Source organism: Anas acuta, chromosome 22 (genome assembly GCF_963932015.1).
Source record: "Anas acuta chromosome 22, bAnaAcu1.1, whole genome shotgun sequence".
Classification (NCBI taxonomy): domain Eukaryota; kingdom Metazoa; phylum Chordata; class Aves; order Anseriformes; family Anatidae; genus Anas; species Anas acuta.
In genome coordinates, this window is record NC_089000.1 from 6,155,842 (window position 1) to 6,181,829 (window position 25,988).

The following is a 25,988-nucleotide window of genomic DNA, read 5'->3' on the forward strand; positions in this document are numbered from 1 at the left end:
TAATCCTGAATCCCACGATTAAGCTGATATACTATCAGTTTGGACACCATCAGCAGCTACTCCCTACTGTAATAACTGCCCTTGCAAAATTGGTGACTTTGTCCTGGACTATCAGGATACTTTCCTTTAACATTTCAAACCTACCACATCATTCAGACTTTTAAAAACAAAACCAAGGCTGCAGCAGAAGGAAATGCAATTTCAGACAGCTCTTTTTGTGGTATTTGTACAGTAGTAACTGTGCCTATTGCAGTTCAGAAATGAATGGAAAACTAGGAACAGCAATGCCAATGATCAGTAATTTTAAACTATTAGGATTTTTTCTATCAGCATGCTCCTAAATCAGATGGGGAAATTGTAACAAATGCACCATTTTAAACTGAAGACGTGTTCAGTTGTTAGTCTTTGGCTTGTATTGTGCAAATACCAAGCAATAGCAGCTCAATGTGACATATAATGAGCTATAGGATGGCTCAAACTTACAGTTTTACTTAATCCAAATAGTGCTTTTATACATCCAGTAGCACAGAATGCCTGGGCTAGCCTCCCTGTCAAGATGTCAAGGTTTAATTTCTCTGTGTACACTAGGCACTTAGCCCATGAGGAACATGGCTCTTTCCTGAACACTTTCATAGCCCTCCTTTAGACGCATCCTATTAGTTTTATGTCCTTCTTATACTGTGGATTAGGGTTAAAACTGCTCAGATTTACAGGGAAGGTTGCAAGTATTAATTTCATTTTCCACCTAAGAAAAATACAGAGGGGAAACAGCTTTTTGTAGGACAAATATTATTGTCAACAGCCTTGCATGAGATTAGATAACTTGTTTATGTTGTGGAGGCCAATCTTTGTGTGGGTTCTTAGCAGTGTTATGGCACAGGTTTTTAAGCACTTTTAAGTATAACAGTCTCCCTAGCTAAAAAAAAAAAACACCGAAGTAATTAGGCATTACTGAAAAATTACACCTGACATTTTTTCATCAAGTATAATTCCAAGGATGGTAATAACCTGCTTTATTCTGAAATAACCTCATTCACAGAAATGACTGTGACTGCCAGATCAAGGCAAGTATTTACCTACATACACAGCTAAGACATCAAAAAAAACATGATGCCTCTTCAAATTTTCAGTAATCTTATCCATGGCTCAGGTACTATAGTTCAATACATGTATTTTGTGATGAATATTAGTAATTTTTTTGCTTAATGTGAAAAACAAAACAAATGTTATACTTGAGCTTTTTCTCGTATTCAGAGTTAGGAACTCCACCCTCAAGCACACAATTTAGGTCCTTTTTTAACAGTTGAAAAATTGAAGTCAGGGACACTACTGTGCTCTTTTCTGTAAGACTATACCTAACATGGTATGGGTGACTTCAGAAGTAACAAAGGCTGTTAATCTTGATAGGCCATATAACAATCTTACAAGATGTTTTATTACCAGACTATACACACCAAGCTGTCAGGTAGTAAGGAGGAATTAAAATTAATTTGTGCAACATGAGTTATTGAACACTTCCACATCAATCCTAAATGCAAGCTGAGTTCAACATGTGTTGCATATTTAACATTTTCCTCTTTGAATTTCCCAGTAAATGCAAAGCTCAAATGAATAACTGCATACAATACTCAATGAAACAAAACCCAAAATGTATCATAAATAAGTATATTATAACTTTATTAAATTCAAGACATGACAATATTCAAAATACAAAGTGAATTCTTCTTTATTCAATACTGTACATGATGCAGAAATATCAGTGCATTTCTATAGCATGTATTTCACCTTCATTTAGTCTGTACTAAAACAAAAAGTAAGCTTTAAAATAGCTCAAACATCTCATTCAGCAGTTTAAATTGTAAACAGCTTGTTTATTTGTGTTAGGAGGAACATATTCATTTTCATGTACCTCTGTTAAAGAGCACCCTTTCTTTTGTGCTTATCTGTAAGAGGATAAATGTAATCAAAACGAGCACGAGAAACTGCTAACAAATGTGGCACTTCAATTAACTTTATTGGAACACTGAGGCAGAATGAGGAAAAATTAAACAGCAAGAAGCAGTGTCTGAAGCAGAGATAGGACTGACACTGTTCATAAATGGAATCATGTTTTTTTTCCCCTCACACCCTCCTCCTCCCCTAAAATACTGAACAGAAACCAAAACACAAGACCAGCTTGTGTTGTTTTTTGTATACTCAGAATTTCAGACTCTAGATGAGCATGTAGTTGTTGTTATCTACCTACTAGCAGTCATATAGCTGCTCATATCCTCCGTCACTTTTATGACTTTCACATCTTTCTAGGATCAAGCAGGAAAAGAGCAGCAGCAGAGGCTTAGCAATAGCTGGTCCATGTCTCTCCTAGGAAAACCTGCAAAATTGAGCCAAGTGCCTCTAGCAACTGAAAGAATCCACAAAGCCTAACTCAGTTCCAAGCTGCTTCACTGTAAAAGTCTATTAGTTTCCAATTAGCTTGTAAAATGGATTCATCATTCTAAAAACATTTTAGTTATTCTTTGTAAGTCTTGAAGTGGATAACTGATCTTGCAGTTACCTTCTTACCAGGTTGGCATATCAAAGTGAAAGAGAATAGAATCTGTTCTCAGCAGAGTTACTGGGTTAAAAAAAAAAGTTTTGGAAATGCCTGATACAAAAAATGTACTGCATTATCTGTTCTGTTGTCAGCTTTATAACTAACTCATAAGCAAAGCTAGATTTTTTTTTTTTATAACGTGACTACCAAATACGTTAATCTAGGGTAGCATATAACTGGCCAACTGTGACTATCTCTCCATACGTTTCTATGGAATCTTTGTAAGGTTTCAGCTCTATGTACCAAGACAAAAAACAGTCTTAAGAAACATATCAGAGATACGCAGTATAAGAGGACTTTACCATCCACTATTTAGTTCTCAGAGGATAAACTTGTCCTACTTCATTATTTGAAAACCTTAAGAACTTTGTAACGTGATACAATTTTGCTCCATCCTCAACAGCTCAACTGTGTTGTGCTCCCAGGGACTATGGAGAAACCACGTAAGACAGATGTTTTCGTTTGAGATGACCAGTTATGTCCACTCTAGGTTTTGAGTCCAGTTTTGTTGCGGATGAAGTAGCTACACAGTCACCAGACCAGGACTGCATCTCCATGTTAGAGCTAGTTTCTTCTGCTTCTCTGAAGAACTTCTCGTACTTGTCCAGATATGGAGGCCTTTCAGGCAGCAGGTAGTAGTGTGTTGAACTGGCCTTCTTACCATTTTCAATAATAGGAAGAATGCAAGGGACCTTGTTGGAAGATCCTTCACTATTTTGTCTTTGCAGAGCTTTGGTGCTGACATATTTAGGATCAGGTGCAAAACTCTGGGTGGGGGGCATAACCCCGTTGAGGTATGATGGCAGGCTCTTAGGACTTGGTGTACGGGAATTACTGCATGACAAAGGTTCTCTAGGGGGCACTTTGGGAGGCCTATCTTCATCACTGTATGCACTAGAAGCAACTTCTGCTGACCACCTTCTGTAATCTGGTTTGAGAGCTCTTGGAGGTATGGGAACCCTTGGTGGAATCTCTGGTTTATCTTCATCGGAGTTTGGAGAAGACCTGTTTAAGTATCCAGATAGTCTCACTACTGGTTTATTAAGAGAGCCAGCTGGGCCTGAATGAGACCTTCGCAAACGTCGATGCAGCTGCTGTGGGGGAGGATAAATACTGGACGTGTATCCATTTAGGCTTTGTGTGGGGTTGGTATCTTCTGTTTTTGGTCCTGCTGGAGCATCAAAATATGCATAGTTGATTTGTCCACAACCCCTAAAGCTCCGCCGGCTCGGAGCACTGGATTTAAAAGGAGGAAGTTCATAATCTTCTAATAAAAAGTCAGTATCTGAGCTAGTCAGGAATTCCACTTCTCTGTCAACCTCATCTGGAGTAAGATCCTCCGAAATAGGCAGAGGGGGTAGTGGCCTGGAGCTACGGTCATTGGAAGATGCACACAGAAACTGAATTGGCCCATTTTTTGTTGGCATGTGAGGAGGTGTTTCTTCAGAAACATAGCCTACGGCTAATGACAGTTTACTAAAGCCAGGAACAAGATAGTCTTCACATCTTGAAATTGGCTGTTCATTTTTGGGACTTACAGGAGCTGGACTAGATTTCTGAGATGGGACCTGGATACAACTTTCAGCAAAGCTGTGGTCGCTTGTCGAAACGTGGTTGGAAGAGTGCCCTAAAAAGGTGAGAAAGTCTTAGAAACTTTTCTAAGTAATACTTTACCATGTGACTTTCCCACTGCATATTTAACTATTTCCTGTAACGCAAGAAGTAGTGCCTACTTAATAATGCCAGTAGCAAGCCTTAAGTATCTTTTAGTTATGTGCTTAATTAGGACAGCAGCTGATTACCTTCTTGTTTTAGGCCAGTGCTCCAGTTAAATGAGGTAGTTCAAGAGACCTCACACATAAACATTAGAACAGAGCTGTAGCTATGAAGATTCTAACAGACATACCAAATCGGGTAACTCAGAGGCTTGTAAATACAAGGAAAAGCGTGGTGTGTGGTTTTTGTTTTTTTTTGCTCACATCATTTAATTTTTTTTTACTGTTTTTAAGTAGTATTTTCTTGAAATGGCTGCATTCCCTCGCCAGAGGGCAGCCTTATATCCAAAATCAGAAAGCACTTATCTTACTGAAGACTTGAAGATTTTTTTCCCCCCCCAAGACACATCCATTACACAACCTAAAGATATATGTTAGACTTTATACTTACCAATTGATGGTAAATGTTGCTCTGCTGATGGATTCAAGTTATATGCCACTGCTATAGGGTCCACATTAAAGAAAGTACTAAAAAAAAATGAAATAAGTGTTCACTGTAAACAAGCCACAGATCGGTACTGGTACAATATTCTCAATACTTATTTTCATATACGTGAAATACCATAGGTCAAATTTTACACTCACTTCTCAAATCCACTGTGACTACCCCAGCAGGTTTTCAGACTCCCCACACCTTGACTAGCATGAAGAAATCCGTTTTTTAATGGGACTCTCATCTCCTGAGCAGCAACTCCCGCAGCTGACATTGTGTACTGCTCTGTGATCAGTCTCCCAACCCTAGAAATTCAGTGGGTGACAGACTTGCTGCAATTTGCATTCCCTGAAAAAAAAAGACAATTATCAGTAATGCAAACATGAGTTGACCTCCGATCTGAAACTTCAGAACCTGAAGGAATTAAATAGCTCTGTAACACGTTTTCTGTCCCCATACATGCCAGAAGGAAAACTTTATAACATTTCTTACTTTGTCTCTGACTGTAAAACTGAAGAACAAAAGATAAGTTCTCTTAAATGGAATTAAACTGTATAGAAACAAGACAAATGTTCAAATAAAGCTACTGATATATCAGAACTGTGCATCAACAGCTTCAGCTCATATATATAAACTGCCAGATACTCGAACAAATTTAGCTTACCAGAACAATTTAACTTACTAGTAGACATCTATCTATAGTTATGCCTTTTTGCTAATGAGTTCATGGATTCCATTGTAGCCAACACATAATAGCCTAACATGTTTTTAAGTGCTATCATAAGTGGAATAACAAATGGACTTTTCTCAAATAACAGCTCCAATAAACAGAATTACTATTTTGGTCAGAATTCCAGAACTTTTTATATAGAGCAGTCACGATTGTAAACAATTTTAAGCATCAAGATACTTTAAAATATGCTTGAGTCTTCTAGCTACTTATTTCAAACAAGTCAGAAATCTAGTGACTTGAAATAACCTCCATTTAAACCATCCTGCTGTGTTCAGATTTACTTCAAATGTGTGAACAATGCTTTGTCTGGCCCGTTTACAATAGGAAAGAAGTATATCAGAAATTGCCTTAAATTCAGTAAGAAATCATAGTCTAAGGAACAAGTTGACTCACAGGATTTTGTTTAGGAAACTGAGAATGTATTATCTCAGGAAAAGAAACAGCATAAAACTAGTCAACAATTCCAAAAGCAGAAGGTTAGTCCTTGTCTAAGCAAGGATGTTCTCTGGGTCTGCTCTTCAACTACACAAATATCCTAAATTCAGCAGATACAATATGGTGTTATGGCTGGGAAAAAGTTTAATTTGCACCTTTCTCAAGAATATGACCAGTTTATTAAAATACTTTTTTTTTCCCCTAAAGAAAAAATTCCACTTTAAGAAAAGTCTCAACCAACAGTTGAGAGCCAGCTACATCACTGGACTAAGCATATCAAGAAAACCCCTTCACAGTAAGGTACCACAAGAAAACAGGGTATAGAAATAAGTAATAGCTTATTGTAAATAAGAACGCTGTCAGAATTTTCCAAATGTTCTGTTAATCATGACTGTCAGTGGCAACACTTGTGTCAACAGAAGTGTTTATTTACTAGCTGCTACCAAAATATTCCAAACAACAGCTTTACAAGAACTCTAGACAGGAGGCTATTGTCTTTACTGGAAGTGAACAAGGGCCCAACCAGTGTTTGGACTACACAGTGTTAGAGTCTTGGTCACATCTACTGCTGTCCTTCTGATTTTAACAAAGAGTACGTTTTTCCTTTGCAGATAATCTCCTTAAAAGCTAGCTTAAGCCAGTTAATTTTTGCATTACACAGTCCAGTTGGACTCTTTTCAGTAATGTGAACTACAGATTTTCAAAGTAAAATTAAATATAAGCATGCAGTCCTATGAAGTAATGACATAGTTATGATTAGCAAATGAGTTCAGAAAATCTCCAATACCTTTCTAACAACAGCATCTTCCTTCTAGTTCTGTAAATGCAAACAGAACCAGTTTCTATGGTGGAAGAGAAGACTGAAGCGTTTTTGATTAAAAGGATTTCTTAAGAAGCACTGTACAAATATAGCACCATTTCTAATGAGTAACTAACACAACTCACAAATAAGACACCTATGATATCAGCTTATGCTATAGAGTAATGATTTTTCACGCCTCACAGATCCTAGACTATTAGTAATGAATCTGCAAATTAAACATAGAAGAATGAATTAGTGAACTTAAGAATAAAATCTATGAAGGAGTTCGCACCTCTAATTTTTATTTTTTTATTTTTTGAAATCAGATATAAGTTACAAGTTTAAATCACTGATTAGTCAGCAAATGACAGTACTCCACCTCAGTGAGCATGCAAGATCTGACAAGACCATGAGAGAGACATTGATTATGATACAAAAAAAAATTGAGACAGGAAGGGGGGTGGCATTGCTATAGTTTGAGAGCACATGTAATGCACTTGCTATGATAACATACAACCCTTGCAGGGCTTGTTAAGAGGCCCAACCTCCATCAGATCCCATGCCAAAACTCCTGCTAGTAATTACTGTGTCAGCTTTCTAAATGCTGTCTAAATCTCAGCTCTCAAGACTGATAGTTGCACAATTGCTTCTCTGAAATCCCTCTGGCATGCTAAGCACAACTTCTGAAATGGACTTAAATATTTACATACTCTAGTAGAAAGTAATTTTCACTTATTTCAATTGACTATTTTTAAAAATAAAACACAAACATGTTTTGCAGCCATAAAACTTGCCTGCTTCTACCAATAACCTCTTTTTGAACTCACAAGTGACTTGTCACATTTCAATGAAAAGGACAATGAATGGACTGAGTTAAGAAATGGTCCTCCATGCTTCAAAAGGTAAGGTATGTATGTGCTCCTTCACCAAATCACCTACTTAGACTTTTTCAGTCCAGAGTCTGGAGAGTTGGTGCTTACATTCTAAAACGTGTTTAAACAAACAAGCTTGTTTAAACAAACAGCATCTTAAGAGGGACCCATATGGTTATCTAATTGAAAAGTGCAATCTCTAGATTTTATACAGTCTTCTTTCTAAAGAAGAGCGGTACATAATTTCTAGCAATTGGTTTAAAAGAAATACACAAGTTAGTCAAGAAAATATAAACAGCAACAGTTTCCACTGTAACTTTTAAGTGTTGGTCCAATATTGCCTCCGTGAAGATTTAAGGATCTAAATTTACCATAAATAAAATCAACCTAAATTTGCAAAAGAAAATGGACACTAAGCAATAATGAAGCATTCTGTATCTCTCATGCTTGTTTGCTACTCATTTGCACAATTTATGTTCCTCAAAGTGGGTTTCCAGTTACTCTGCTTGTCTGGCCTAGTTATGCATAGATTATGCATTAGAGAGAGAGAGATCGAGTGCTTTGAGTGCACTGATTGAGCACTTCGAGTGCTTCTGAAGGTGTTATAGTTTGTGTTATTCAAAAGAAACTTGGTTAGTTCAAAATACAACTACAGCTAGCAATCACTACAGTGTTAATACAAGCCAGGGCAACTCAAAGGTTTGAGAGTACTTTAGGAAATTCAACACTATCCACTGTAAGGCAAAGGGGAGAATTTTTAATCATTCACGTGTGCTCACATTTATCAATATTAATTACCCTAAAGGATACGTTTAAACTGAAAATTGTCAAATGTACCTGTTAACAGTAGGGTATTTATACAGTGAGGAATGGATACGTGGATATATCAGGAAAATCTTGAGAAGAAATGCTGAGTTACATAAAGCATCCTCAATACAATTTTCATACTGATTTGTTTCACTAATTACTGTTGCTATACCACAAGTATTCCTCTATTTAGATACTAAGAAGCAATTGCATATATCTTTGTTCATGACCTATGGCTGATCACAGACTTTTGTTACCGTTTCCTGCTCAACACTCCAACACTACCAAGTATTTGAGGCAAGCCAGTTTCATAATAAACCAAATTCTGGTTTGCACAATAGACTGAACAAGTCCCAGAATGTTTCACTTAATGGATATGGAGGCAATTTGCTATGAAGCATTTCTGAATACCTGTACAAATTTTGGACAAATTTTATGAAGGCAACAATCCTAACAAGCAGCTTATATACTTCTTGGAAAGGAGGGATGGGGAAAAGACCTACTTACCACTTTTGGGAGAGGAAAGAAATATAGCTACCTTAAATCTACAATCTATTTTTGTTCACCTTGCCACCACATATCTTTAACAAATCTCAGAAGCAATTCACAGGAGGAGGGGCACATTTTTGCACTACAAGTCATCCACTCTAGCTCGCTGTTCCTTATTTGTCAATGTGATGTAATTTCCTTTTTTTTTTCCTTTGACTTTCTGTTTAACGTAAGTACCTGAAATAGAGTCCCTTTTAATATTTAAGTATTTCAGACTTCCAAATGGACATTTAAAAGCCTGAATTACCTTTCTATGCTTTCTGGTGTTCCATATACCTAAAAACAAACAAACAAAACAAGGGGGGGGAGGTGTGGAAGTCACCACCAAAACCCAAAACTAACAAAACAACAAAACACAACCCCCAAACAAACAAGGAACCCCCATAACAATAAACCCTTTGTTCTCTAGTGGTCATATCAACCCTTAAGTGCTTTTGTCTTTGAAACCAGATAAATGCTCTGTGACTGACACCTAACAAGAATGAATTTACAAGAAGGTTGTTTTAAATCTATTCATTTAATGCCTTGATCTTATTTACTAGGCATCTAAGCTCCACTGTGCAGTTTCACAAAGTAAACTGTGTCCCAGAAATAATAAAAATAAATATAGGTCCCCAAAGACGTTCCATTAGAGGAACTTCATTCTTTAGGGTTATTATACAAATGAGGCATACTTGTAACTTTGAGAGTTTTTACTATACATTCTCTCAACCACAAACGGCCCATTCTGTTGTATAGCATTTAACACGACCACCTAGTGCAGACATAGAAGTGCTGCTCAAATCATATGAGGTTGCAAATAAAACAAATTCTACAGCTATACCCCAGAAGATGATGGGCATAAGTTTAGAGACTAGTCAATTGCACAGACCACATATTGAGACTGTAACAGTCATCTATTTTGGAATATACTTCAAGAACTGCAGTTCATCAAGGAGTTAAGTTTATTTAAAATCTGGGCTACCATTTCATGGTCCTACACAGCAACTGGGAGGAACCTGTAAATTGCCAACAGAAAACTAATAATTAAATAGTAAGACAACTGCCTTGCCTCTGCTTGTCAAATTTCAGATGCATGTTTAAGGTATGGTACTTCATCCTCTTGAAAATTTTAATGTGAATATAGCCAGCTTACATTCAGGAAATAAAAATTCCTTTTTAGCTGACTCAGTCATAACCATGGCATTAGACTCGCTGTGATAAGTTCTAATTCTGTTTTTCATTACAGAGAAGCGGAACTGTTCTCCTCTGAAATAATTCCTGTATTGCAGAGGATGACAAAGGGCTTTACCAGTAAGCCCCCTCAAAAAATTGTCTTTTACTTAATAAACAAAATGTCCCATATCAGAAAATTGGTAAGGAAAGAAAACTAAGTCTAAGCATAAAGTAACGTGGGTGAATAGAGCAGTTTTGTTTCCTCTGCATCAACTTCATTGACAAGTAGTAAAAACTTCAAATGTGTTTGTGATACAGACACATTGTTCACCTGGCATTCAAAGACCCAAGAATCCCCGAACTGACCAAACGCACCTTGTCCCCAGAGCCTTTCCCATCCAGTTTATCAATACTGAATTAAGCTTTGTTATCCTTAGACCAAGCATGAGGAGATTTAGCTTACTGCTTCAGCAACTGCACATGGTTCTTAGTCAGTTCACTGGTGGCACAGGATCACTGAAGTGTCAGAGGGATCCGGACTGCTCACGCTGTGTAACCACCACGGTGCGTGTTCAGAGCGCACACACGCTTCAGAGATACACCAAATGCTTTAGGAGCACAGCGATGTCTCCGGATTTAAACCCCACCGAGAGGAGCTATTTTTGAAAACCCAGGGTGCTAAATCGCCGAGAAACGCTTAGGATGGCTAAATCAAGCCGTCCTAAATTAAGACCGCAAACAGCCCGCACCGCGACCCCTTGTTTTTGCCCGAAAGCCGCAGAGAGGAGCGAGAGGAACCCGATACCGAGGAAAACTCCTGAGGGAAACGCGCGGCACGCCGCGTTGGCTGCCAGGCACGCGAGCACGGCCACCGCCAGTCCCACCCCGCTGCCCTCCCGAACGCCGCCGCTCCCCGTGACGGCGCCTCCCCGCCGAGCCCCCGGCGCTGCCCCCGCTGCCAGGGGGGCGTTAGGGAAGCGCCGCCGCCGCCGCCGAGCACCCGGAGCCGCCCCGCGGCCTCGCTCCGCGCCCGATGGCGTGGGCCGAGCCGCGCCGGGACCGCGGCTCCGCGCCAGCCTCCAGGCCGGCTCCGCCGCCGAGGCCCAACCGAGCCTCGGCGTCCCGTGAGGGGGTGTGGGGCCGCCCTGCCCGGCCTCTCCCCACTGGAGGGGCCCGACGCGGTCCCGGGCCGCGGCCGAGCCCCGCGGGGCGGCTCCGGGTGCCCGGCGGCGGCGGCGGAGGGAGCGGCCTCGGCCGGAGCCGGCAGCGGGGGGGCCCCGCAACCGCTCTCGCCCGGCGCGGGGCGAGACTGAGGCGCTGTGGGGGGGGTGTGGGGGGGGAGCACTCACCCCGGGCGCCTCACGCAGCTCCGCATGTCCTCGCGCGGCCGGCGGCGCCACACACGCATGCGCCGAGCCGCCACAGCGCCCGATCACTGCCGCGGCGCGCGCGGACGAGCGCTTTTATAGCGGGGGGCGGGGTCAGCGGGGAGCCACGCCCACTCCACGCCACGCCCCCTCCGCCTGCCGCGGGCACGGCAGGAAAAGTCTTAAAGGGGCGATGGCAGCGGCGGGGCCTTAACGGGAGGGGGGGGGGAACACAGCGACACCGGGCAGCGCCGCCGCTGTGGGGCCCACCCCGGTACCCAAACCTGCGGGCGGGCCGCCCCCGGGCGCAGCGGAAGCCGCGTTGGTTGGGCGGGGGCGAGCGGAGCGCGAGGCCGGCCGGGAGCTTCCGCCGGAGGGAGGAGGGAGGAGGAGGAGGAGGAGGAGGAGGAGGGGGGGGAGGAGCAGGAGCGGTGCCTCGTGGGGGGGGCGGCGGCAGCGCGGGGCTCGCGCCCGGTGCCGCTGCCTCAGCTCCGGGAGCGCCGCGGGAGCCGCGCCGTGAGGCACCGGCCCGGCCCGGCCCGGAGGAGCCGCCCGCCGCCAGCGGGTGCTCGCTGCCCTCCTCCCGACACGAAGCGAGCTGCGGAAGCCGGGCCAGGCGCTGAGGTGCTGCGTTACCCGTCCGTGCCCGCCGGTGAGGAGCGTTCCGGGAAGCGCCGCGGCTTGCTGCTGTGAACATTGGCTTTCCGGGATTTTGTCCTGAGATTAATTCGTTTTTACGTTTAATTAGGGATCTTGACTAATTATACGTGAATTACCACAGATTTGACAGTGTGTTTTGTGTCCAGAGTTAGCGTTTGTGTGATAAACTGTAGCGGCTACAGCAGTAAGATTCTCAGCGGAAGGTGTTCTGCAAATATAAATATAGATTTATAAACCTATATAAATACAAATATAAACCTATACAGATTTTTAAAATTATAATTGTTTTAAAATCAGTTCTGCTTTACGGTGCAGTCATCGCTTTGGTGATGAAAGAAATGTCAGCAATGGACGCTAAAATTCCTAGCACTGAGAACTACTGACGATAGTTTAAGAAAATGCACGTGCTGTATTCCTTGAACTGGAATACAGGTGACCAAGAAGGAAAAATGCTTGATTTCATCTCACAGCTGAGTTTTGGTTTTCCTTTTCACTACTGCACTGTGTGGAGCATGTTTGCAGTTGAAAATCCCTAATCTGCTTCATTTTTAAGGACAGTAAGGTATCCTACTGTATATTTGTATTATAAGAACTGTTGTCTTGTACCAACGAAGGTGATGTGCAAAAGGGAAAGGATAAGAACTTGAAGAGATTTTTTTTTCTTCTTTTTTCCCTTTCCCTTAGATGTGAAAAATAATGAAGAGAGGTCCTCTAAAGCTGGCTAGATGTGTAAGCAGATGAGAGAAAGCAAAGGACAAAGAGGGGTGGAAGCCATCCAAAGACAAGAGTAGAGCAGACAAATGAGGTTATGGTTTTGATGAGATAAAACACCCTGTGTTAGGGTGGAACTGCTCTATGTTGTGCCTGGTCCCATGCTTAGACAGAGGGGCAGCTAGTGGTGATGCCTTACAATGTGATGTGGTCTAAGACTTATTCTGAATGGTCTACTGTGAAATGCAGCAGGATTTATCTACCCCTTAGTAAGGAGTCAGTTGGGAAAAGAAAACCTAGCAAAAAAGCAATGCAGAAGGTGGTCTGTGAATAAACCTTTCCATCATGGAAAGTTATGAATTTTATCATTATATGATAGTTTAAAGTTCAACACCTCAGCCTACTGACTTCCAAAATGAATGAGTTGTCATATTCCTCATCTCTTCCCTAAAAATCGCGGTCTTTACCTCAAGCAGAATCAAGATATGCCCAGCAGAAATGAAACTTAGTGTGATCATTACGTAGTTTCATTTCATATGTTTTATTCAGGTCCTTATCTTCTCTTCTGCTTTGTGGTGGTCTGACAGTGTGTCTACATACGAATTTTGAGGTTAAGGAATCTGTGTGTTACTCTTACTATAGTGATGTATGCATTATGACCATGTCAGCAAAATAAAGAGAACAAAACTTAGTTACTTAAGTTTTCAACCTATCAACCTGAAGTGACAGAAATCAACTGGAGCATCTGTTAATCTGGAGGAAATCATAACACATACAGGTTGTATCAGAAGTGCTTATAGTCTCACTGAATTCTTAGCGAGTCAGAGGCTATCATGCAGCAGTTGTAAAGTCGTGCTGGTACGTGAGTAAATAAATTGTCTTGCCTATATTACAAGCAGATAAACTTTATACCTCTTCTTACTGTACAGGGGGATGTTATGCAGTGTACTGTGGCACGTAATTTGGGGTAGAGAAAGACGTGGGTGTGTGAGGAAGAGGCAGAGACAATGAGTTTCATTAATGTGTAATGTTAATAAATACTACAAGCAGTTAATAGATAACGTTAATAAATACGATAAGCAGTGCAGACTCTTGAATTACAATGGCATCAATATACAACTGTGCACAGCTGATGCTCAAATTCTGTCTTATACAGGGCCCATTATTCAGGCTTTATGTGAATTCACCTTATACAAGACTTTAAAGCAATTGGATAAAGCTAAATTGCCTCTTAAGTCATCTGTAGAAAATGACACAGATAGGGAATCTTTTATGCTTCAGGCACATGGAAGTGGTTTGTTGTGGAAAGGTACTATTTAAAGTGGAAGTACGGCATGGCTTTTGTGAGCTCTCATCTGTGTACCTTCATTAAATCTGAACGCTGCAAATGCCAGAAGTGTTAGCATGAGTTGGAAAAAAGATGTGCAGAGACTGATGAAAGAAAAATCCATTCAGGCTGTAGAGAAAGTGCCTTGTGTCAGGCTGTTGTGAGAGGACATTGCCCACTGCCCTAATCATCTGTTGTTTTCCTTTTTCCCTAAGCTAGAAGCAATATTGTCTTAGATGGACCTTGGATTTGAGCCAGCATTTGGCTATTCTTAGGATGTATCTGTATTTTGCTCTCCCTTCTATATTTCAGTCAGACATTTTCATCATGTTCTGCCTATGCAACTGGGTACACAGTGATTAAATTCTGCATACAAAATTCAGCTTAGATCCCTGTCTATGCAGATTGGCCTGCCCAGGGAGGTGGTGGAGTCACGGCCCCTTGCAGTGTTCAAGAAGCATCTGGATGAGGTGCTGAGGGATAAAATGTAGTAGCTTAGTGAGTAGTGTTGGTGACAGGAGGACGGTTGGACTAGATGATCTTATAGGTCCTTTCCAAACGTGTGTTTCTATGATTCTTTCAGCAAAGGACTGCTCTGTTCTTTGAGTTTGGGGTCAGCAAAGAAGGGAACAGGATTAGGAGAGTGCAACGAAACATTTTCAGTGTAAGGATTTGTTGTTGTAAATGAGGAACGTATGTTTATTTGAGTGGTCAGATTTGTATGAATGCAGTTACACCAGGGAGGTACGGGGCAGAATGAATGTGCTGCGTTTCCAGTTTAGCCAGAAGACCCACAGAAGGGAATAAAAACTCATGGGTCAGTAAAGGAGGGCTAAATTAGAGGTTAGCATATGCAAGTGTCTAGACAGCAAATACAGACATACTGCAAAAGTCAGTCTGTCAGGGAGTGGAGAGTCTAAATTAAAAAGCCATTTCAAAGGCATGTTGCCTGGATGGGGTAATCATGTGCTCAGACTTCTTCAGTACACAAGCATAAGCTGAGTGAGGGAAGAGATCAAAAAAGGACAAAGATTGACACACATTCTGTAACAGCTTAGACTGGAATGGAACTTGATAATTTAAAAATAGCTGCTTGTTCACACTTGTGTTTCCCAGCAGTGGGCACAGTCACATCTGTTTTTTTTTACTATCCATCCTGTAATATTGGAATGCTTTGGAGAAATATCACTTGTATATTGCTGATTTAGAGACACTGTTTGCTTGCTTGTTCCATGTCATGTGGAATTCTTTCAGGGCACTGTTGAGAGACTTTCCATAGCAGAACACTGGTAGGATCAGCAGAAACAGAGGAGCTGACTCAAATCCCAGGCTATCTGCTTCTTCACAGAGCCAGAGGGCTTGCTGTGAGCTGATCGCTTCAAACTATGTTTTTATGCCCTTTAGGTGTATTGTTTCCACAGGAGTGTAGCGTTTTGCATCATAATAATTCGGGGGAAGTTTTTGGAATCTATCCACTTGCAGTGTAAGGTTCTGCAGCATGACCGAAGTTTTCATCCTTCCTGAAGGACATATGATTGATAGTCTGTTACTGTGACATACTAGACTGTTCCTTTTCCAGTGTACTTTTTCTTCCACGGTGAACTCCCACTACATAGATCCCTCTCTTGCAGCTAATCTAAAAGGGTTGAGAACAATAGGATGTATTCACACAGCATTTTGCAGGTAGACATTGGTTTTGGTGGTTGTTCTTCCAAACAACTAGAAGCTATATGATTAGTGGTTTGTAGTGCTTAGCTTGCGCTATTATACCTTGCCTTGTATGTTGGCTTTGATAAATGGACAAAGTGAGCTTGCATCTGAAAGCTGTAAAACGCCCATGTGTGTGTCTTTGTCTGTGTGTTTATTACCCCTTCCAGGGAAGGATTTCTCTTCCTTGCTGCAAGAGGTCTCAACTGTTTTGCCCATCGCAGAGTGTTTGAGACGAGGGGCTCTGAACTGGTCCTGACACAAAGTAGTTTGTTTATTAGGCTCTATCAAAGTCGCCAAGATAAAGAACATGAATTAGATCAGGTACGCATCAGTGGAAGGAGCCAGTCCCAGGTGATCCCGTGCACTGCCGTGTATGCTGCTGAAGTCAAGTGCCTACTGAGTTGTGTTGTGTAGCATCAGATGCATGGATTGCTGTGGCCAGACCCATGTTTGTCAAGACAGACCAGGAACTCTTCAAAATAAGTAAATGTTGTCAGCACCTGAAGATGTTGGGTATTTTGTATTGGCAAGTCTAGAAGTGCTCGGTCTTTTAAAGTCTTCATAACTGGTTGCTAGACTTGAGTGAGATTGAAAAGAGTGGTAGTAGTCAGTTCTTTGCTTTCTCTGTGCCTTTCCCATGGTTTGCTTTATCATTTTTATTAATGGCAACACCACAGTCAGCTCCTTTGATAAAATTGTTTATGTGCAGAGAGTCACTAATTGGCATGATTTGTGTTCTCTACAAAATAAATTGTAAGTAAAACTGTCAGCCTAGAAGGATAGCTTACCATTAAAAACGTAACATAGGGATGTTTCAGAGATTTTACATGAGCTGAGAGTGGAGTAGTGTAAGAGTAGGCCTGGCTTTGGTGAGCCAGGGAGGTAAGAGCAGACTGAGCAAGTGTGGGGTTAAAGATCAGCTGGTTCTCATTCTGAACCAGTGATTTCAGTTTTAAAAACTATATATAGAAAAATGGTATTTGGAAACAGCATGAAGTATATCATTGTAGAAATTAATAGTTCAGTAACTTGACTCCCGAACACTGCAAAGCTAATTTTATTTGTATTTGAGATTCTGCCTAAAAAGCTCATGGGGAAGAGGACACGACAGTCCACTGTCCAGTTTTATTTTGAGATGTGTTACGTATTTGCACTACTGATCCTTTACTATGGACATCCCCATCAAAGTGAGACTGTGCTACTGGATTTGGCTCTGTTTTTTTTTTACCATGTCAAAATCTGACATAAATTTTCAATATCTATTTATGACCAACAGTAGTAAATCCAGAGGCTAAAGTTTACCTCTATAAGTACATTTTTTGTGTGTATTAATAAAACACTGATTTTCTGAGAAGCTGAGTGGTCCAGGACTTAATGATAAAGATTAAGCAAAACCTATGAATTTCAACTCCTTACTTATATAATTAAATAACTGATATTTAAAATACTTATTTGGAAATAATTTTAAATGCCGGTATCTCTAGTCCCCTACTCAAGGTCATGTATATGTGACTTAAATAATTTTTGTATAGAGAAAAAACTAAGGTCATTCCTTCCAAATCAGGTTGCATTAAAACATTTCAAATCGGACATCTGAAAAATGGAGGCATGAGAATAGCTTTCCACTCTTAAACATTTTTGTCATTAATGTGTACATACGCATGCACTGTGCCTATACAGGACAGATCTTACGTTGTAGAGCAAATACATAACAGGACTTTTTAGCACAACTTTGATTTTTCCCTACTGAAACTAGTTAAATTATAAGCATCATCTTCTGTGGTCCAGCAGTGGTACTGGCAAGTCCAGGAATTGCTGTAGTCTTGAGACTACACTCATCCCTAGGGTCACTACAAGTTCAGTAGTTACAACTTCTTTGAAATGTTTTCTTTCCAGTCTCTGCTTAGTCTCTTCGTCTGCTGAGGTCAGAGCAGCTTGTCACTGGTGAGTCAGTACAGCCTGCTGCATTTTGTGTGACAGATGTGTCCAATTTGCTGGACAGGGAGTAGAGAATTGGTAGTAGCAGTGGTGGAGGTAGCCTTAGTATAGAAGCTCATCCTGTTCCTGGATGATTATATGTTTTCTTATCCCTTCATCTCCCCTGCTTCTTCCTTTGCTGTTCCTGTGTGCTCACAAACACAGGAAGAATAATTTTCTTTCTAATTTAGCAACTGGGAATCCTATTCCAGATAAACCTTAACGTTTCCAGGAAGACATAGGTACTTCTTAAACATAATGAGTTCATCTTTATTTTCTCCTTCAATAATTGGCACTTTCCATTCTAATCAACCAACACCCACTAACTATGTAAGCCACATGATCTTTTCAGTTAATACAAATCGTCATTTCCAGTCCAATAGACTCAGTTAATTGTGCAAACCTGCAACACACCCATAAAGCGCTTATCTAGTTTATTATGCAATGATGAATCATGAAGGAAATGTGGAGTGCAATTAAATACAGTGATGCAAAGATAGCAGTATGAAGCTAAAATCAAAGAATAAATGATAATCATCTGTACTAAATGTTTGTTTTTGCATCTTGTTTTCAGAAAGTACCTAAATAAGTTACCTGGCTGCGCACACATGCCTGGCATGTTTCGACAAGTTAAAAAATGACCTGTAAACTTGTTAAAATATGCTGAACCAAATCTGCTGTCAATTTATTTTTGTTAGTGAAACAAAGTTATATGACTCAATCTCAGAATTGGCACACAAGCTTTTTCTAATTCTGGTGTGATCTGCCCATTTTTCTGGTCTTCCTGGAAGCAGTAGTTTCAAAATAAGGCTTTCATAAAGGTTTTGTTGTGATACGACTTCTAGTAAAACAGGTCTCATCTCCAAGTTTTTTTAGTATCCCCTCACTCTAGCAGGAAAATACGGTATCTATATATTGATGGAGAACTTTGGGATTTTGCAGACAGATTTTTCTGGTGATGGGTTAATGATTTATCTTACATCCTCTTCTTATAACTTTGAAAATAAACATTACATACACAAATGCATGCATGCAGAGGTATGTGTGCACAGTACTCTGTAGGTGTGCAGAGGTATGTGTGCAAGTACTTTTATGCTTGCCCAAGTTGCTCACTGTTCATAAGAATGTTTGCTTATTTGCTTGTCTTCAATACATACAAAACACCAGTGATAACCTTTGGCGCAGTCATGCTAAACACATTAATAATTGTTTTCCTTGTCTATCAAAATTGTATTGTATTCCAGTGCAGTAATTAATAGCAGTTCAACTGCATTCTCTCTTGATGTCAGCTGACTGGATCACAAGTGACAGCCCATATTTCAATGGAAAATGAAGCTAATCCAGAATTTTGTATAATGAAAGTAACGTCCATTCAGGATTTGTGTGTGTGCAGGTGTGAACGTATGAGGCAATGTACAAACTGAAGTTTTGAATTTAAATCTTCTGTTTGGCTGTGGATCAAACTAAAGCTGAGAGATTTGTATGTGGGAGTAAAAGCAACATGAGATATGCCCTAATGGGTCGGACTAAAAGCTGATTTAGGCTAGTAGTCAAATGCCTATGATAGCAGTAGGAAGGGCTACTCTGCGGAAAGCTTGCAAGCCCACACACTTCTTGTGGTCCAATCCTCCTGCATTCCCGCAGCTGTTGTAATGAACTTACATCTCTCACTGGTCCTATATTTTCTGGTTACAGATCTGTTTTCCAAAAAATTTATCTGGTCCCATTTTGAACTTGCTGAGCATAGCTGCCTCCACAGCCACTGCTGCTAGAAAGCTCTGGAAGTTCCGTGATCAGTATGCAAAGTGTTTTCTTTTATCTGCTTTAACCCAGTTGGATGTTGATTTCCACAAAAGCCCCCACTCTTAAAATTACAGGGTCTGTCACGTAACCCTATGTGGTGAGGGTTGCACATTCAGCTTGTTTGCTGCCTTTTTTGTTTTTGATTTTTAACCTGGATCATAATCCTTCCAGTCTCCTGCACCCATCTTCCCTCTGGATCAGAATCCCAGCATCTCTGTTCTGCTCTTCAGTCTCTCCACATAAGCCTCTCTTTGTTTCATCACTGTAGTTACCTTTCTCCCTGCATCACCCTTTGTGCATGTGGGACTCAGATGCAAGCTTGTGAAGGCTTTACTTTGCTGCACCCTGTCTGGTTTGCCATACCCTTCTACTTCTTGTTGGCTATTTTTCATAGCTGCTCCAATTAGAGCTGGTGATTTTGGAGAGCTGTCATGGAAGATTAATTGATTGACTTTTTTATTCAACTCCTTCAAGCAGTTTTAGCAGAAAAAGAGATCGCTGAGGAATAGAAGTGTATTGTGTGCCTGTGCTAGTAGGAGCATCCAGCTAATTTACTTTGAAGTATTTTTTTCCCCCCCTAAGTAGTTTAGGATGCTGTTTCATCTGCTGGGGTGGGGAGGGTACCACCAGTATTTGAGTGCTAAGCAGGAACTTGGCTAGCAGATTTCAGTGTTCAGCAGGGCAGCTGTTATCAGGCTTTTAAATTTGATTTCCAGCCATTTTTCTGGTATTTGTTGAAGGATATGCTTTATGGTTTTAGGCTTGGAGGTTCTTAAATTAGCCTATAGCATGAGCTGGTTACTTGAGTTGAGCTACAGGTTATTTTATAACAAAGAAGGCAGTGAAAGTGCTCCTTTGGGGCAGGATGAGCTCACGGTAACTCTGAAAGGTTCATCCGGAATACCCTTTTGCCTCAGCATCAAAGGAAGGAGGAAGAAGGCCTGGAGCAGGTAGCTGACCGTAAGTCTATTATAATCTGTGACGTGTCACTAGAATTTACTAGTGAACCCATAAGGGATGATGGACAGAAGTTGAAGGTTTGCTCTGCTCCATTTCTACTGTGTTCTCTTTTTGTATTTGCTAATGGCCTCTATTAGAGACAGTACAGAAGACTAGAGTTGAGTAAAACACTATGTATTATGTAAAACAAATTGTTTTTGATGTAAAACAAATGTTACAGTAATACATTAGAACACATTGCCAGGTGAGGATAAAATGGTTCTTGTGTAGGCTGCCCCACCATAGGGCACTCAAGGATAAGGGTACTGGTGAATGTCCCAGCAACAGCACCTTTTCTACCAGTTTGCTTGGTGTGGAATTGTTTTTAATGCCTTTCAATAAACGCTTTGAACTTGCCATGGGTAGTAGGATAAATAAAACTCAGCCTAGAGAAGATAAACTTACATAAGCATTACCTTTTCCTCCTTGAGGTGCGTGGCTACCCAAAGTTGCAATCTGTTTCTGTAAGGCTGATTGGTCTGCAATTCATTTCAGTGCCTGGGCCAGACTAGATAGCAGGGCTTGGTATTCTGCCTGAAAACTCCTGATTCTCTGAGTCTGTGACTCTCTAGGGACTTTTTGCTATATGGAATTTTAAGATGCCACTTTGCTTTTTTAGAGATGTAGATGCCTAAGAATATTCTATGCGATACAAGGTATGTTAAGTAGTTTTAATCATTTGAATTTACAGTTTCTGGTGATTTACCTAAACTGTTCTATCGTGAGAGAAGCTGGAGCAGCTCGCTTGTACATCAGGTTATGGTAGCTGGTGTTTATTTTGTAAAGAAGATATCAGCAGTGTTATTTGGCAAGCAAGTGAACAGGAAGAAATGTCATGAGAGTCATTATTACTTGGTGTCAAAGCGAAAGGATTGGCTTGATAACTTGTCCTGATAACTGAGTAACCGTGAGTCACCCGATGTACAACTTGACAGCTGGAAGTCAGATTTAAGGCAGCTGTGATATCCCAGTCTGTAATCTTTTCTGTTTGCTTTTTGTTTGTTGATTTTTCTTTCCCCTTGGATGGGGGCAGGGAAGCAGTCTGTCAGCATTTTCCGTATGTTACTATAAATTCACCTGGAGTTCCTTCAGGGGCAACTTGCGCAACAGGGCTGCATTTCTCATTTGCCTGAAGTTCTTTGGAGATTGGCACGTGCCTCGAGAGTCGTGATAGCATTGCTTCATGGAAGTTGTGGCTTCATCCACAGTACTCTGTCAAGAATCTGCAGGGCAGGATCTGAAACCGAGCTCGTTGCCAGTTCAAAATATCTTGTGAGAGATTTGTGTGATGCTCAGAGGAAGGCAGACGCTCCAGTGCTGCTTTTGAATGCAGAGTGGAAAAGACCTGGGCCTCCTACAGGTATTTCAAGCAAAAAGGTGGCATGGGGTCTTCCTCTGCAGGGACTAGCAGGCATTCTTAGGTCTGAGAGAATTTAGAGAATAAATTGAGGAGCGAATGAGAGCAAGAAATCCCAGGAAGGTTTTTAAGCAAATAATAAGGTGTTTTAAGTGTAGGGGGTGGTGTAGTGAAGATGAGAAGTCAAGGTTAGGGAATGTCAAGAAAGGAATAAGGGAACAAGTAGGAGCTGGATGAGAGCAGGGGTCTGATGAGTGAGTATACCACTGTGAAAGTTAGGAAACAAAATTAGGAAACTAGCAGAGCAGGAGAAGAAAAGTTTCTGTGGTTGAAAAGGCCATTTTGTCATCTGCAACTGGATATAAGGGGAAACTTCCTCACAGTCCATCACTGGAACAGGTTCCTCAGAGAGGCTGTGCAATCTCCATCCCTGAAGGATTTCAATACCAGACTGAATCAAGCCCTGAGTTACCTGGTCTGACCTCATGGCTGTTGATCCTCCCTGGAGAAGGAGGTTGGACGAGATGTCCTGAGGGCCCTCTCACTCTAAATTGTCAAATGATCCAGTTCATGCTAAAACCAGGAAAACAGAAAGCTTTACGAATGTCTTTGTCCAGCTGACATGAATTACGTGTGCTGGGGGGAATCCCGTGGATTTCTTTCTAGGGAAAGCAGGAAAAAAAAAAAAAAGGACATTGCTCACTTGGCTGTTCTTTGAGTTGAAGCAGGAGGGTGGAACAGAACAAGCAGTTGGCCAAAGGTGAGGGTGCTGCTGAGCCCCTCCCTGAGAAATGCTGGAGGCACTTGGTGCAGCAGCCTCTGGCCCTAAGGACAGCAAGGAAGACTGAATGCTTGCAAGACACAGCCTAGCATCTGACTCAGAGCTTGGCATCCATCGTACTGTTTGTGGTTGCTGTGGAACATTGCATTAGGTGTGCTCAACTGGAAAGCGAAATAAAACGCTGTATATGAAGTGTTCTTTGTTGCTAAGATGCCAACATATCTGCAATTCATTCTGGCAATATGGGAGGGAAAAGGTTAAGCAAAGGTACTGGATATAGTGTCACAGTTACTGCCTCACCTGGGCCTCTGGCCAACAAAGCCAGTATTTCAGGTGGGACAGGATTCAGGAGAGGCTAGGCCTCCTCTTAAGTGCATTAGATCTGCTGGTTGCTGTCTCTGAAGAAACGAGACTGGAAAACGAGAGAAAGGCTGTGTTTGTATTACTTTCAGTGATGCTTTCCTGTAGAAACGGGAAAAATGCAACTGTGCTTCATCTGTGTGTAATGAGCAATGAAGATCAAGCCACGTGCTTTCTTTGAGGCTGCTGGTCTTGGCATGGATGCGTCCCAGGGCACCTTATGAGGATTCACACTGGAGCTGCCATCTGTATCAAAGGAGATGGTTCACAAGTGCTTTGTGTTGACAGCAGTGCTGAGCTGCCTGCCCACAGGCTTTCCCCAAGGATGACTCCAGCCCCAGGAAGACTACGTGACTAGTAATTTATTTGATTTGGCTAGGCTCTTGCTGTACTGCGTGTTTAAAACAGTAGTCACCATTTCAGCTAGTCAGGAGATTTTCTAGTGAAATTTGATTCAGAACAGGTAAGCCCTTCTGGATAGGATGGGGCAGATGAGTCAACTTACTGAGCCATATTCAACCCCACTTGCATCTTATCTGCAAAAGCTGTTATCTAAAGCCCCAATTAGAGAATTTCTTAAGTATTGATCAATTCCACCTACTAATCCTGGCTTACTGGCTGTCCCCTCCTGGTCACCTGCTTTGTTCTTGCCAAAGGATTAATTTTCTCCAGTTGTAAGACGAACGACTCATTTGCCAAGGCTATGGAGATGTGGGAACTGGACCTTTAAGGCTCTGGCATAAGTCTGTTGGCAGTGATTTCCCCATAGCAAAGAGGGATTGTAGCCAAGAGGACCGCTTAGAATGCAGTGGGTGTTGTTGACCTTCTTGGCTCAAAGTGATGGGGAATTGCACAAGGGGAACTTGATAGCCAGGTTAGCTCTTTCTCTGTAAGGAAAGCTCTTATCTGCATGTAGAATATATATATATGTATGTATTTACATCCTGCTTTAAGGATGCTGGTACTGACAATTCATTTAGGCAAGACAGAATTAAATGGATTCTTTTTTTCTTCTCTAGAGGGTCTATTCCTTTATTGCCACCAGCGATGGAGACACTACCTCTTTCTGTGCTTATGGAATGACCAACATTATTCGTCATGGTGCTGTTAGGAAACTAGCATGGATATTTGCATTGAGCTCAGCATACAACCTCTGGAGTTGTCACAACAGGCACCTCAAGTTTGATTAGCAGCTTCCCCTTGCTGTGACAAATGTGAAATGCAGGAATACTGTCCTCACCTTGTGGCCTCTTTTAAAGTAAGTCTTTCACAGAACTAGTAAGGCAATTTCCACAGCTCCAGCCTCTACTCATTTAACCTAGATGATTAATGTCTGTACCGGGTGATACCAGAAACTGTGTGGTGCTGGCCATGCTGTACACTGTTTTTTTTTTTCTTAATCACAAATACAAAGCAAAAATTGGAGATGATCAGTCTCTGGAGTTGGAGAGCCTGGAGTTCTTCAAGGCTCCACCTCTTGTGTGGGAGGTGATATGGATATAGTCCTGCGTGTACTGATCAGAGGAGAATTCATTGCTCAGCTGTGTGCTATTTTCCCTCGTTATTCCTGCTCCCATCACTCTGTACCAAATACCAGACATCAGCACTGCAGAAACTGCAGCTTCACCTAGGTGACTCAGAGTATTGGGAACCAGCCAGATGTCACTGCCTGTCTGCAGAAAGCTACGAAGTGAGGGTATTTTATTCAGCAGTATAGCAAGCTGCTTGCTGGAGGTCTGAGTTTTATAGCCATCAATATTAATTCTTTGTTCATTGAAGCTTACTCACCCTACCGTGGAGACTAGAGAGCCTTTAACTCAGCCTGTGGGAAACAAATTGATTGACATGTGCCCTTGACAAATATCCAGATGTTTTGAGTAGGCCTGGTGATAATATATAGTGCTACCTGCTTGATGGAGAGGCTTTCAGACAGTGGGTTTGAAGTTTGCTTTTTGACAGGATGGTTGACAAAGCCAGTAGAGACTGCATAATTGGAAAAGTGATATTTGTAATTTGGTGGATTTAATGAGGGATTGGAAATGAATTCTGTTGATGCAAAACACTTACAGGAAGCATAAGACCAGGCTGCTTAATACATAGGATGCTATATTTGTCTTCAGGTAGAGGATAGGTGGATAAAGATCCAATGCAGAAATGCATCTGGTGTAGCAAATAGGTGTGTGTAAACATGGAGGAGTGCAGATCATGGAACTGTAATCGATTAAGGTGTGCTTGGATGAGTCATTGACTAGTAGGGATGTAGCCAAAATCAGAATCACAGCTGTGTTTACACTGTGTGCCCAGTTTGGGAAACATGGGCCTGTAGTGGAATAAAACAAGGGGTGTTACACAGAGGTGTAAGAGATTCCAAGTCTCTTCTGTTCATGATTCACCAAGGCAATGGCACCTTGCACTTGCTGCACCCTGACTAATGCAGGGGCTATTCCCAAGTGTTCAAAGAATATTGGAGGTTACTAGTTCAGAATTTTTATGTGTTACATCATTTTATTGCAGTGACTGACTCATCAGGTCAGTTCATTTAGCAAGTAAGCATCAGTAAGTGAGGGAACAGTAACAACATATACTTGCATTGACTCAGCTGAGACTACACTTTGCTGCCTGCTCTAATTACTTGATAAGGTTCGTCTCCTTTCCCAGAGGCAGAGAGAGGACAGCAGTACCTGCAGGCAGGCTATGAGCCTTAAACAGAAAAATGGCATGTGTGGGGAGGTTTTATTTTGTGGATTAAAAAAACAAACAGCCCAAGTATTTACTTAATCTT

The 25,988-nt window shown here is 41.4% G+C and overlaps 2 protein-coding genes across 4 annotated transcripts in view; one reads left to right on the forward strand and one right to left on the reverse strand.

Moving 5' to 3' along the window:
* Nucleotides 1–1,651: 1,651 nt before the first annotated feature.
* ERRFI1 (ERBB receptor feedback inhibitor 1) lies at nt 1,652–11,654 on the reverse strand. 2 transcript variants are annotated; one of them, XM_068658437.1, is made up of 4 exons: nt 11,504–11,654; nt 4,954–5,149; nt 4,760–4,836; nt 1,652–4,220 (listed from the first exon to the last, which is right to left on the reverse strand). In XM_068658437.1, exons 2-4 carry the CDS (start codon nt 5,073–5,075, stop codon nt 3,022–3,024), a joined length of 1,398 nt encoding a protein of 465 aa, XP_068514538.1. In that variant the 5' UTR covers nt 5,076–5,149; nt 11,504–11,654; the 3' UTR covers nt 1,652–3,021. The 2 variants fall into 2 exon arrangements, with proteins under 2 accessions (XP_068514538.1, XP_068514539.1); XM_068658438.1 differs by lacking the exon at nt 11,504–11,654 and adding an exon at nt 10,530–10,941.
* Nucleotides 11,655–11,966: 312 nt separating this feature from the next.
* SLC45A1 (solute carrier family 45 member 1) overlaps nt 11,967–25,988 on the forward strand; it is a 43,538-nt gene continuing 29,516 nt past the window's right edge. For both annotated transcript variants that reach the window (XM_068658422.1, XM_068658423.1), the window contains exon 1: nt 11,967–12,173. The gene's annotated coding sequence lies outside the window, so the exon portion shown is untranslated. The remainder of the gene's footprint in view (nt 12,174–25,988) is intronic.

Bases quoted from the DNA above. Each gene is read 5' to 3' on its own strand.
- ERRFI1 (XM_068658437.1), bottom strand. From the start codon at position 5,075: ATGTCAGCTGCGGGAGTTGCTGCTCAGGAGATGAGAGTCCCATTAAAA. The intron at 4,837-4,953 runs GTGAGTGTAAAA...ATTTTTTTTTAG, and splicing joins AGTCACAGTGGATTTGAGAA to TACTTTCTTTAATGTGGACC. The intron at 4,221-4,759 runs GTAAGTATAAAG...TCACCTTTTTAG, and splicing joins GCAACATTTACCATCAATTG to GGCACTCTTCCAACCACGTT.